This window comes from Lepisma saccharinum, chromosome 26, assembly GCF_977018435.1.
Source record: "Lepisma saccharinum chromosome 26, izLepSacc3.1, whole genome shotgun sequence".
NCBI lineage: Eukaryota > Metazoa > Arthropoda > Insecta > Zygentoma > Lepismatidae > Lepisma > Lepisma saccharinum.
Genome location: NC_139254.1, coordinates 27179593 through 27193637, shown reverse-complemented (window position 1 = coordinate 27193637; position 14045 = coordinate 27179593). Strand labels below are relative to the sequence as shown.

General features: G+C 37.2%; 1 protein-coding gene across 1 annotated transcript in view; it reads right to left on the bottom strand.

The window, feature by feature from the left end:
- The window catches only part of LOC145979775 (uncharacterized), a 240510-nt gene that overhangs the window by 97907 nt on the left and 128558 nt on the right, over positions 1 to 14045 (bottom strand). The window contains exons 14-15 of the mRNA XM_083112754.1: positions 7468 to 7606; positions 2728 to 2859 (exon numbers count right to left, since the gene is read on the bottom strand). Of these exons, the coding sequence (XP_082968880.1) occupies positions 2728 to 2859; positions 7468 to 7606 (271 nt within the window). The remainder of the gene's footprint in view (positions 1 to 2727; positions 2860 to 7467; positions 7607 to 14045) is intronic.

The window sequence follows — 14045 nt, the reverse complement described above, 5'->3', positions numbered from 1 at the left end:
GGAATGCAATAATGTAACAATATATTATGTCATTATAATTGCACGGTTATTCAATAATATCTAGATAAAACCATTCCATTTCCTTGCTACACATAGAACAAATACCAGGCCTGCACTGAGGTTGAGCCGACGTTATCACCCTCTTGCTTCGGTTCAGCAGTGGCAGACAGTTGCGTGTGCCCCTCAAGGTCATTAGCCGTTTTCGTGAATTTCTGCTACAAATGAAGCTAGCATCGGACAGGGAGTAAGTTTGCTCTATACAGAGACAGAGAATGTATTGGAGTGTTTCAACTCGTATTGTTTTTGGTTTTCCTCAGTTTATGGATTGGGTATGCTGAATGTATATGAAAGTGTGTGAAGATACTAGGTGGTATCTAGTAATATAGAACAATATGTACTATAAAAGAGCTTTTGTTCAAGCCGTTTCCTGCCCATTCTTTCTCAGAAAAAAATGATATAATTAAAAGTGGAGGTGGTTACCAAATTTGCTTCCCAGGAGAGAATGATGGAATTTCAATTCTGTTGATCTTGCATCTTATGCTTTGTCCATCTTATTCTCATGTGTGTTCCATACATGTTCACTTCTCCTGAATATGTTCCTTATGCATTCTGTTGTGACCTTTGTACTGGGTGTCTTAGTTAAAAGTAGCCCAGCTCAAAGACATTGCATAAGGTGCAACAAAACATGTTGAGGCATGCCCAGATGTGTATTGATTCTGCAGGCTAAAATTTTCAGCTTCTTCTGTAATCAGTAAGTACATACACTTCATTTCTTTTCATGATCCTTGGCATGGATGTTGATCAGAGCCAGGTTACTTTTAACTGGGACACCCTGTTTATTTAAAAATATGCTGTGTTATTTTTTGTGCTTAATAATCACTGCAATGTGTGAACTCTGATTGAGGTGCATCCTTGTACCTCCTATGCAGCTCCAGGTGGTGTTATATATATTTCCTCTATAGTTATTAATTATAGAGGTTCTTATATAGAAGGAGATTATGATATGAATCAATTTATTATTTTAGTTATATTATTTGTTGGATCTATAATGTTTTTAATTGTTTCTCCTAACATTATTAGAATTATTTGAGGATGAGATGGTTTAGGATTAGTTTTGTATTGTTTTGTAATTTATTATCAGAACGTTCGTTCTTATTCTGCAGGAATATTAACTGCCCTATCTAATCGAGTTGGGGATGTATTTATTTTATTATCTATTGCTTGAATATTTAATTGTGGTAGTTGAAACTATATTTATTATTTATGATTTTGATATAATATTAATTACTAGATTTATTATTGTTGCTGGAATAACAAGGAGTGCACAAATTCCATTTTCTGCATGATTACCAGCAGCGATGGGGTTGGTCCCAAGCAGTCATATGTCTGAGGCAACATTGGTTGCATACAATGAGGATGGTACTTATAAATTTTTCAGCGAAAAATGCAGGCTCGACCAGGACTCGAACCTGGGTCTCTGGAATACTCTGCCATTGCTCTAACCACTGAGCTACCGAGCCGGCCTGGTCTCTCCTGATTTTTCGCTATCACTGTTTTATCTGCGTGAAATTTTCTCTGCCAGTGCTACCGCAATGGGATCTATTGCCTATGAAACACAGTAGACTTCAATGTTGGCTGGAACCACGAGCCTGTTTTTTTTTGCTGAAAACTTTCTACGTAGTACATCTCCTGTGTTTGCCTAATCTTCAATGAGAATGGTATTTAACCAGGATCAAAACCAACACTCTAACATGAATTGTCTAAAAGTCATAACTGAAATTTATATGTCGTAGGAGAGGCTAAGGGTTTCATGACCTTGTTATTTCTAACCTTCCACATATAAAAATCTGGGCGGTCATGAAATATTAGGTGGTGTGTGAATTAAACTTTTTGATTTTTGGGGTTGCCACTGCTGGATTCAGATGAAAACAGGAAATAAATATGTAAGCTCTTTGGAAGAGAGTTTAGTGCATGTTATTATTATCATTAACAAATAACTAGAACAAAGCATTAGATTATAACAATTTCATAATAAATAATTTATTTCTTCATAAACATTATCACCCTCAAACAGTCACTGTTCCACTGTTCATCCACACTGAGTTTTTAAAAAATCATGAATTGTTATTACATTTTACAACATATGTATGAGTACTTGTTCTATGCAATATTTGGCATTTTTTTGTAGAACTAATTACACTACATTTGTCAAATCTTTGTAAATGAATTACCAAGACGAATTCATGAACTCTGCCTTTTAGCACAAGGCTTTAATATGATAATGACAAAATGAAAATTGGTATAGAGTTTCTGCTTTTAAAAATTATTGAATTAAATTTAATAAAATAATATTGTTCTATTAGTTACATATAAAAAAAACATTGTTGACTATTTCTTGATAATAAACAGAGTCAGTGCTGATGGCTTCAAAAGAGTTATATATTGTCAATGATTACATTGATAATATTTGAAAACATGAAATTATACTTGCTTCATGAATATGTTTACATAGGAAATGTAACTTAAATATTTGTGTTACAAATGTGACTATTATATTATTATGTTGTTGCCAGGGACATTTTGGTCTATGGAGATATAGGAGGAAGAAATCCCTGGCATCACACAACAATTCACATCCTGCTATAAAAAGACTCTGAATCGCATTTATTATGAGAGTTAAACTGTTAGTTACCATTAGTCTAAAACTGCATATGCGACAAGAATTACCTCTTTGCTGTGGAGTTGGAAAAAAGTTCCTTGCTACTTGATGAAAGTCTTTTTCATCTTCAACATTACACATCCTCTTACCTACTACAGGAGATTTTTCTTCAACCGCAATTGTTACATCTTCATCGCTTTCTGTAATGATGTATATAAAGTAAATGGACCAATTAATATTAGGTAAAGAATTTTAAAGTTGCATTAGAAGCTGCACTGAAATTAAAATATTCATAAATTACATGCCAGAGTGACAAATAAAAATACAGAGTGTGACTTAGTTTTTGGTTCTCTGTATCTATGTCACAAAAGCAATGAGATTCTTAATATTTACACCTTACAAGTCTAAAATATCCTTCTTTCCATTTCACTAGGTCTCAAATACACCTTGGATAAACCCAGATAGCACAGTAAACTTGCATATGGTTTGAACCAAGTTAACTAGTTACCACATGTCAAAATTACAAGCTTGACATGACAAGTTTGCAGCATCTTGTCACAGAAAGCTGCACTTGACATAAGATTCTGAAAGCCAACTTCTAACTTGCCATATCCAACTGGCTCTGACAAGCTGCAAGCAAGTCATTAACAGAAGCACACGTTCATACACATACAAGCTAAATTTTTCAAAAGTAGCAAAAAGAAGCAAAACTTGTCTACAGTACCATTTTTACAATACAATAGAAATCATCACGGGAAATGGTGGGCGAAAGCTATGCCAACTCAAGATAACTTTTGTATTTTCAAGTAAATAAAAAAAACCTATTTTACTTTAATTCAAATATGTGTAATTTTTCTGTGTATTATTGAGAAGTTGTGAGTCTACCTAGCACAATGTTAGTGTCCATCAAAAAAAATATTGCTACAACAAGTCTTAAAAATATGTACAAAATATAGTCCAAAAATTCCATTTTCATGAACTGCCAATTTCAGGCCCAAAAACAAGAACAAATAATCAATTTAGAGAAATATTCTCTGACAGTTTAATGCCCCATTTAGTTGTTTAGAGAAGTGTTCATGTTTTTCCCCTTAGCGAAAAGTCAAAATTTTTGGCATTCTGGATCACTGTGCAATGGTGACAATTCGATTTAGACCTGGCAGTTGGGTAAAAATTCATATGTGGTGGGGAAAAAGATGAAGACTAAAATTGGTAAACGCTGTAAGTGCCATAATTATTCAAACACTGTTTTCCATGTTAAACTGTGAAATGTGCCATGCTTTATAATGTGGCAAACATGAAATGTGGCTGGTAGCCCTCTAATTAGTTCAAAGGGCGTGAAAAGGGGTCACTACTTTGCACGTTCTATGGGCTGATGTGCTGTATGATGTGTTTTCCCAACACTGTCGCTTGGCACTTACAACGTTTACCACTTTCAGTCTTCAGTTCATCTGTTTGAAGGAATTTTTAGAAAAATTTAGACTACAAAATCGGTTTACAATTTCTTTTGAAACTATTTGAAATAGTAACTAATATACACTTAAGTAGAAATGTATGTGGAATTAGTGGCAGCTGGCGGCAACTATGATGGGTAGTGCCAACGTGATCAAGAAATAGAAAAAACAAACAGAAAAACTACACAATGTCCCCAGCCCCCAACCTCTCCTTGAGGTTGCGACACTGGCCAAGATGTTTATCCTCGTTTGGTAACATGGAAAACAGTGTGTGTTTAAGTAATAATGCACTAATCCGAATCATCTTCACTCACTAACCTATATTTTATACACTACAGGACACTTCCCTAAAAACACAACAATTACAAGAGAAATAGAAAAACAAATCCTCTCACCTTCTCCTCCCCCATGCACACGTATTTCAACTGGATGTCAAAAATATCCTAGACATTTGTTGTAAAAAGAAATTATCAAAATACCAAAGAAAACTCGCATCACCATAGGATTATTTACTTTCATATTTTTAAAAAAGTCTGGATTGCACTTTAGGCACATCTACCTATTATCAAAATGTTAATTTAACTTTGGAAAAATACTATGTTCATTTCTCCAAAAGTAGGCAGAAAATTAGATAGTATCTTTCTCACGAATTACTTCCCCAATGGGTCTTACAAATCAGTCGTATTTAGCGACTTATCTCTGAAGGTGGCAACTGTGTCAACACTGCAAAAGTTCCCTCACCGTGCCCAGCAAAAACGGGCTGTGCTGGTGTCTTATGATGACCAGCATGGCTAACCCCCCTGCCACCTTGTTCCCCACTCATGGTGGAAATGTTCCCTGCTGAGACTTCTTCAATCCTCTACACGTGTGTCAACTTTTTTTTCCAGCTCTTGGGTGTCTCGGACCATTGCCTCGCGAGGGTACAAAACATCTGGTCATCAGCTTGACAGATTGCAAGATTCTAATCTCCTTGTATGTAAATTATAAATGTATTAATTTAACAATACCTTGGCAAGGTATGAGTTTCTTCTGATTGTAGTGCCATGGCATGGCGGCTCTCCCCCTAGAGCTGCAGCTGTGTGGAATACTACATGGGATAGTACAATTACTTTCAATTGGAAATTGCTCCGCCTTTTGAAAAAAAATTAACAAATGAAATCACCTCTAGCCTCATGAGTGCAAGAAGCTTCTGGATACTATTGTTTACAAATCTTAAACATCATACAGCCTTAGATTGGAAGATCTGTATATATTTCACTATATATTGTCATCATTATCATCATCATCATCATCCTTTGCTGTTTCCTGCCTCTGGCTGGGTAGGCATAGAATTCAAGCCTCACCATTTTTTACTGGTCTTCCACCACTCCTCTTTTTCCATGGTATTCCAATCTTGTCCTCTTCTCCTAACACTCTCTGCTATCTGCTCTTTTCACCAACATCTTGGTCTCCCCCTTGGCCTTATTCCCACTCCTTGTGCATGGTAAGATCTTACTGGTAGTCTTTCTGCATCCATCCTCTTCATGTGTCCAAACCATCTCATCTGTGACTGATCTATCCTGTCCTGAAACTTCACCACACCCACTGCCTGTCAGATCTCCTCATTCCTTATTCTATCATTTCCAGTCTTTCACCATATACTACTTAAAAATTTCAATTCCACTGCCTGCATCTTTCTTTTGTCTTTCTCTGTTATTGTCCAAGTCTCTGCTCTGTGTGTAGTTATTGGCACATAGTATGTGTTATATATTACCTTCTTGCACTTTATAGGTACATCCCTGTTCCATATTAATCTTCGAACGCATTGATATAGTCCACATATAGTCCACATATTGTGAACATTATAATATTCTGAGCTTCAGTTTTTGTTGTCTTTTAGGGATGAGACAGGGTGTCATCATCAGCTAAACTTGGTTTGTTCTTGACTGACCCTATGTGTGTTTTTAAGCAAATATCTTTGAAAGTCTTAAAGTGTTAAAAGTAGGTCAAAATCAAAGTCAGAACCTGAATTAGAAAGTAAGTTACAACGTGCTTCCAGAGTGTGGGGTGTGTAGCTGTGATTTCTATTATACAGGGTGGCCCATAAGTAGTTGACCATACTTTGAAGCACCGTAACTTCTAGCAGAGTCGGCATGAAATGAAAACAGATGGCTTATTTTGTAACACAAACACTCTTTAATATCGGTTTTCCATAGTGTGATCAACTTGCATGCCATCAGCTTCAATACAGGCCTGTAATCGCAAAGACACATTTTCACACGCTTTTGCACACAGTTCATTAGGAACAACAGTAAATTCCTCAGTAATCACATCCTTCAGGTCCTGTAGGGTGTTGATGTTGCGAGAATAAATTTTATCCTTTAAATACCGCCACAGGAAAAAGTCTGGTGGGGTGAGGCCAGGAGAGCTGGCATTGAATTGACCCGCGACATCCGATCCAACATCCAGGGAATGCCTGGTCCAACCAATTCTGTACAATTGTGGCATAATGAGGGGGAGCTCCATCCTGCTGCCACCACAACTGATCAAAGTGGTGTCTCTGTTGGAGTAAAGGGTAAACAGTGTCCCTAATGAGCTTCAGATAATTCTCACCATTGAAGCCATCTTCAAAGAAGAAAGGACCAATGACACCTTGGTATGTAATACCTCCACAGACCATGATGCCGGGTCTTTTATCATCGTACTCGACTACCACATTTGGATTCGAATCATGCCAGTAAACACAATTATGTCTGTTTACACTACCGGACATTTGAAATTTGGCTTCATCAGTCCACATCACACTCTGTTCCAACTGTGAGTCCTCTTCCAACTTGGTGAGCCACTCTTCAGCAAACTGCAGGTGGCGATCAGGATCATCTTTAGAACATTGCAATATGACACTTCTGCTACATGTTACAAGTTAAACCTGTCAGAAAATGAGTGAGCCACTCTTCAGCAAACTGCATGTGTGTATAGGTATTCACACACCTAATATGTAATGAATCAAATAATATTACACATTTGAACGGCTTATTGCAGAAAGGGACCTGAGTCACATTTTTGAGGTATCGGAGTTAATTTTTTCATCTCCACTGTGTCTAGCAGCATACTGCAGGGGGGGGGGTGCATTGAGGGTTGCAAAATTAACTATTCATTATGTTGAATATTTGAGCCAACAACGGCACATTTCTTTCTTACACTATTAATATTATACGATTTTTCATTGTTTTTCTCAGAATTGTGCAAAAGTGACTCAGGTCCCTTTCTGCAATAAGCCATTCATTTATATTATTCTGAACTATGTTATCTCTTTTAATACAGATAATACAGATATTAGAATATTATTCTAACTAAGCAAATGAATGTCTTCCTTACTTTGAGCATTGCATTCATAAACTGTCCTCAAAATTAGGTCACCATTCGATTCTTTTATCCCTTTGATCACCACTTGAAGTGACTGGTTTCTGTAGTCTGACAAGTTTATTACAAGTCGTTCATGTTGCCATTTTCTTCCCTAGATAAGATTTTATTATTAGCATTCACATTAAATATCAGCTCACAAATGTACAATAAACTTTTCAATGAATGCATTTTCGTTTAGAAAATGATTACAGATAAATAATGATTTAGAATTGAAGATAATTATTAGTAATTTTCCAAGTTATCACTGCCACAGATTTCATGTTATGAACTATGATTTGTTTAAATATAAACACAGCTCTCCTTCTGTTTTATGCTTTCATATATTCTTGATGTTAGCATGCTTGAAAATTTCTTAATGACACTTGAGATATCTAATGCTCTTTCATTATAAACCTCCATTTGTATTAGTTATATTTTGTCAATTTCATTATATAAGAACTAGAAAAACCATAGGAAAATGATATATTTAATACATATTTAACTTATGAAGTGTATATGTATATGTGACAACATCTTGGTGCCTACATGTTTTTTTTTCTTCTTCTTGTACATGGGTCAAGTCAAGTAAGGCATAAATAATAAATAATAGTAAGTCGTGGTGCAACAGTCCATTGAGGGCCCAGGCCTACCCACCAACTGTGGTTTCACTCTCACCTGATCCTACTCACTCACTCACCCAAGGTGTGAGATCATCCAACCAGGTATGGGGTGGTCAGCATGACGAACCACCAGTCGTTGCAGTAGGTTTTTATGACCGGATTGCGCTACTCATTCTCAGCTCCCAAATATCCTCATGATGGTGGGTGTCCACCAGTCCCAGACACAGGCCGAATTCTCAGGAGAAAAGTTACTATACTTTCACCAGGAAACTCGAACCTGCACTTGTCCCATAGCGGGAGCCCAAAGTATGACACTTTAGACTGCACGGCCACCGTATAGGACCAAGCAAAGCACTCGCCCACCGATAAAAACACTTCTCGAGTTTGAAGTTTCTGCAGCAATATGTACATTCCCACTTCTAATTATCAGACTTTTATATTAATTAATGTCAAATACAGTGCCTTTTATGGTCGAGGCATCTACGCAGTGGTTGCTGGCACGTGTGTAAGTAGGATCGTGTCTGCCAGCATTTAGACACATCTGTACACTGACCTTGGCACTGAAACAGACATTTTCATGATGTCTGCGTGGTGAGCTACCAAGCTTTTGAACCTGAGTCATACATTAATAGAATTGAAAGAAAGTATCAGGAGAGAAACTGAAGCAATTTCAGAAGAGGAGCTGATATGTGTTAGTGAAAATTTCCTATAAATATGCCATAAATGTGTGGATGCAGGAGGACAAAATTTCCAACACTTCTTGTAACAAGGTATGTACTCATTTTAATTGTAACTGTCAATGTAATTGTACGAGATTATTTCATTACATAGCTAGCGGTTCCAGGTACGTGGATGTTGTATCCAGTTTGCCGGCAGATGCAATGATACCTTCCGCTGTGCAAGCTGCTGCTCCATGGATATCTCAACCATAAAAAGGCACTGTACTATCAGTGAAATGGAATAATTTGTGTATCATATATAGCTTTAGGTTGATGCTCATTTTCCAGGAGCAGCAAGGATTATCCCCCTCCCCCCTCCCTCTTGCCACTCTCCAAACACTGTTGGTTAACAACAGAAAACATATGTACATATTTTCTCACTTTTTCACAAGATACTTCCACGTCTTCACATACATCAAGCTTTATCAAACAGAATTAGTTATAGCGATCATTTCATAACACAGTAGAGATTGATTGATTGATTTAGTTTATTTTACTTCGCGTTTTGTGCCTCTTGGCTAATTTGCAAAGATGGTGATCAGTGATGAAATTGATGAATGGACATTCACAAACAACCAAGCCCGACCGGGATTCGAACCCGGGACCCTTGGCGTCGCAGCGCGATGTGCTAACCATAACACAGTTGAGAGAAAAGAGGCTTACACACTGGTACTTGGACCACTTTCACATGTTGCCAACTAAATAATACATTTAAAATATTTTCAGGATACTTAGAAACATTTCATCATGAGTTTATTATATGTACAAATCTATAAGAAGTAAAATTCATAAATTTGCATGTAGGATATTAATCATGGCTCAGAAGTTGATGAACCTTGAAAGCAAGGCTAAACCTGATATTAGTCCATTTCCATAAGTTAGAACCAGAAAATATTGTTTTTATTTTTCCATATTTTTTTCTGCCTATTTTGGTCTTTAGGTCATTTTCAGCATTTTTCTTAATTTTTGAGTTGTATTTCTCTTCTCCCCTGTTGTTTCATTTATTGTAAATGCATTTCCTAACATCATTTATGTATTTAAATTTAGTAAGTTTAGTAAGTTCACCATCAAGAGAAAATATGGTCAATGGAAATGCAATATACAGGGTGTCTCAAAAGTAATAGCACAAACTGACACAGGTGAAACTACACGATAATAGAAGCAAAAAAGTCACAGTATACACGGGTCTGGAAACGAGCCGTTTTCGAGATAATCACAAATGTGTGATTAGAAGCTGCCACTGACTTCATTGTTTGTAAACATTGTCCTAGTTGGTAAAATGCTAATAATATGTGTGAATATGTGGGTACAAGCCGTCACTGACTTCAGTGTTTGTAAATGTCATTCTAGTTGGTAAAATACCAATAATACAGTATGAAAAATCAGGAGATCTCATTGCTTTTATTGAACATTCTACTTACTTTAACAAGGAATACAGCACTACTTTACTAGTGCTTATGTTCTACATTACAATTACTGTACACTCGTACCTGTTAAAGGAGGTGTTCAAAGAGTCATCCTTCCATCTGGATGCAATACTGTATGATATTCCGCATTGAGTTTCGAATTCTTTCGAAAACACACGGATCATTTTGGAATTGGTCACAAGCATGTGCAAGTCTCTGTTCCAGTTCTTCAACCGTGTCAACGGGAGTGTTGTACACTATGCGTTTGTGTTGACCCCAGACACAAAAAATCCAAAGATTTAGATCTGGTGACCTTGGAGGCCACCGTCATGCAGCAAAAACTGAAGGTACGTCGGTCCATTGAGTCTTCTTGGAAGAATGTGTGGTCCAATGAGATGATCAACTAGTACCCCTAACCACACATTCAATGAGAAACGTTGCTGATGTAGTGCCTCATGAACAGCATGTGGGTTTATTACACTCCAAACATGAGAATTATGAAAATTTAAAATATCATCACGTGTGAACATTGATTTGTCTGTAAATAAAATTTTACTTCAAAACGAGGGTTGAGTACAACCTGTTGTTGCATCCACTGACAAAACTTCACTCCAGGAACACAATTCGTATCACTGAGACACTGAACTCGTAGGAGGTGGTAAGGGTAGAGTGATTTGCAATGTAAAATTCTCCATACACTACTGCAGCTTACTGGCACTTGTGCGGCAATTCTCCTCAATCGAGTTTCCTGGAGAGTGTTCCACTGCTTGCAACACCATATCCTCAACTTCAGGCATAATGCATGCAGGTCTACCTGCTCTCCTACCATGCTCGAAGCTCCCATGTTCTTTGAGGCGCCGATGTGCCCTAGTAAATGTGCAACTCTCGGGGTGCCTTCAAGCAGGGTATTTTTCTTGGTACAAGCATGCAGCTTCCCGTGCATTGCCATTAGCCAAACCATACATAAAATGCATGTCTACATACTCTTCATTGTTGTAAGGCTCCATTTTCACTACACAGTCCAGCACAACTGATGTGACTCCCACAGTATGATTAGACTGTGTACTGATTGTATCCATACAACGTCATCTCTCGGAAATGTTCTGTTTGATTGCAACACCACCTCTCGGAAATGTTCTGTTTGATTGCAACGCCACCTCTCGGAAATGTTCTGTTTGATTGCAACGCCACCTCTCAGAAATGTTCTGTTTGATTGCAATGCCACCTCTAGGAAATGTTCTGTTTTGTAAACAAAGAGCAAACCTCAGACCATGCAAGGAGTAAAGCACTTGGTGTTTAAAAAATGCAATCAATGCTGGCACATTATTATTATTATTATCTCGAAAACAGCTCGTTTGCAGACCCATGTTTACTGAGACTTTTTTGCTTCTACTATCGTGTACTGTCACCTGTGTCAGTTTGCACTATTACTTATGAGACACCCTGTATGTATTATTATTAACTGAAAGTTTGGCAGTGGATTAAATAATTAATTGTGGTACATTTATTTTTCCTCGAGCACTTAAAATACTTTGTGTGAAGCCTACTTTGAGGTTCCCTTGCTGACCACTATAATTTAATATGATGAAAATATATATATATATATATATATATATATATATATATATATATATATATATATATATTCAGATTCTGACCGACAACTGAATCGTGTAAGGCTCACTCTGAAATGAGGTGAATGACTTACACAGAAAAACCTTGAAGTAAAAATAAAGAAAACTACATTAGCAGTTGTTGATTGATTGGCTTGCTTTATTTTACTTCGCTTCTTGTGCCACTTTTGGCTAATTAGCGAAAATGGGGATGAGTGATGATATGATGAAATTGATGAATGGACACTCATGAACATCCATGCCCAGGCCAGGATTCGAACCCAGGACCCCTGGCGTCATAGTACGATGTGATTAGCAGTTGTTATTTTCCCTTTGCTTCAGTAGTTTAAAACACTAAACATCGGGTTTCATCTAATTATACCTACGCAGTGTGGTATTTATAGGGAGATGGGGGAATTCCCCCCTCTGGATACATGTGTCCCACACTCTGCTTGATAAATTTTATCTGTAGGGGAAAATGGTGTTTGGGGAGGAAACAAGAAATTATTGGCAATTTAGTTACTTTTTCCTACTTCACCATTCAATTGCAACATTTTCTGTCAGACAACTGGAAGCTCCATTTGGCAAACACAGATGTGGCCTCAAGCGCTGCTCTATTCCTGGAATTGTCGAAGAAGTGGCCAGGGTTGAAGATCACCTCCCCTCTTTCCTCTTTTTTTGCCCATGGAATTTGATAGGAAAATGCATGTGAAAGTTTACAAATTAATTGTCACGTGACTCGAACTTGGCACCTCAGAATGTCTCAATTTGGATATGAGTGGAACAATAGTACATGAAGATAGCCTACATGGAATTTTTGACGCAAGTGTGAATGCCCTTTACAAAGTCATTTTTTTTAGAACAATGTGCTTTTTTTTAAAATAAGGAGTTAGATTTCTTTGTGAAGCTAGAATGTTAGTAGAAAAAGTGAGCATTACGAGTTCCAGACTCTGCTATATCAGGAATCTGCCTTCAAAATGAACAAAAATCTGATAAAGCTGGTGGCAGTGAAGGCTGTGGTGATCAAAGGATCAGTTTTGAAAATTTCCAAGTGCATCTTCACAAGAAGGAGGTGGTAGTAGTAAAGTGTTGAGTTTCTTTGTTTGTTGCCCATGAACGATTTAACAAATGTAAAATTGCATGGCCATGGATGGCTTGAAGTATCTAGTGATGAAGTTACACATACATTATCTTTCATTACCCAACTAACAAATTTTCAGAATTAACAAGCTAATAGCTTGTTAAGCTCCTGGGTCCAGAGATGATTTCTCAAAAGTAACAGTTAATTAGCAAAGTAGCCTTGGGTGCTATTTTTCTGTGGTAGAAAACTTTTTGATTCTGTCTTCCCCCAAAAGTTATGTCCAAGTTTGATTCAGATCCCCAAAAGTTAGGTCCCAGACTAGAATTCTGATGGTAGGTGTCAAAATATCACTTTAAAAACTGTAGGTAAAGTCCTGATAAGCTGTTCTGATCATAAAGTGGATTTGGCCATTTCATACTGTCAAGATACAAATTTACATCTTCAATTTTTCATCAATTATTAAAAATATGTTTTGTTCACAGCTTTTTTAAAAAAAAGTTCAGTGACATAAAATGAAGTGTGGAGAGATCCCATTTACCAATTAAAATTGTCACCTTGTAATAAAGTGGTCCTGGGTTCGATACCCTGTGGAGGCACAGTGTTTTTCGGTTCCCACTTTAAAACTGTAAGTTCATTCCCGATTAGCCTTACTGTGCATAAAGGTGGACTTAAAACACCAAATCAACCAATCACATAATATATATATACAGGGTGGCCCGTAAGTGCCTACCCATTCATATATCCGGGCCTCCCCGATGGCGCAATGGTAGCGTCATCGCATTGTAATCAAGGGGTCCCGGGTTCGATACCCGGTTGAGGCACATATTGGTTCGGATCCCACTTTAATTTGTAGGTCCAGTCCCGATTAGCCTTACTGTGCATAAAGTGGACTTCAAACACGAAATCAACCAACCAACCATTCATATATCTTATGTATCTAGCGTATAAAGTTTTCTGTGTGCTGTTGTGCATAATATTATGCGATGCCATATTCATCGGCCAGTAAACCATATATCATATCTCAATATGTTACAACAATGGTTTATACCGAAACTCGATGAACTTAGAATCAGAGATGAGGTTCGGTTTCAACAAGATGAGGCTCTGGCTCA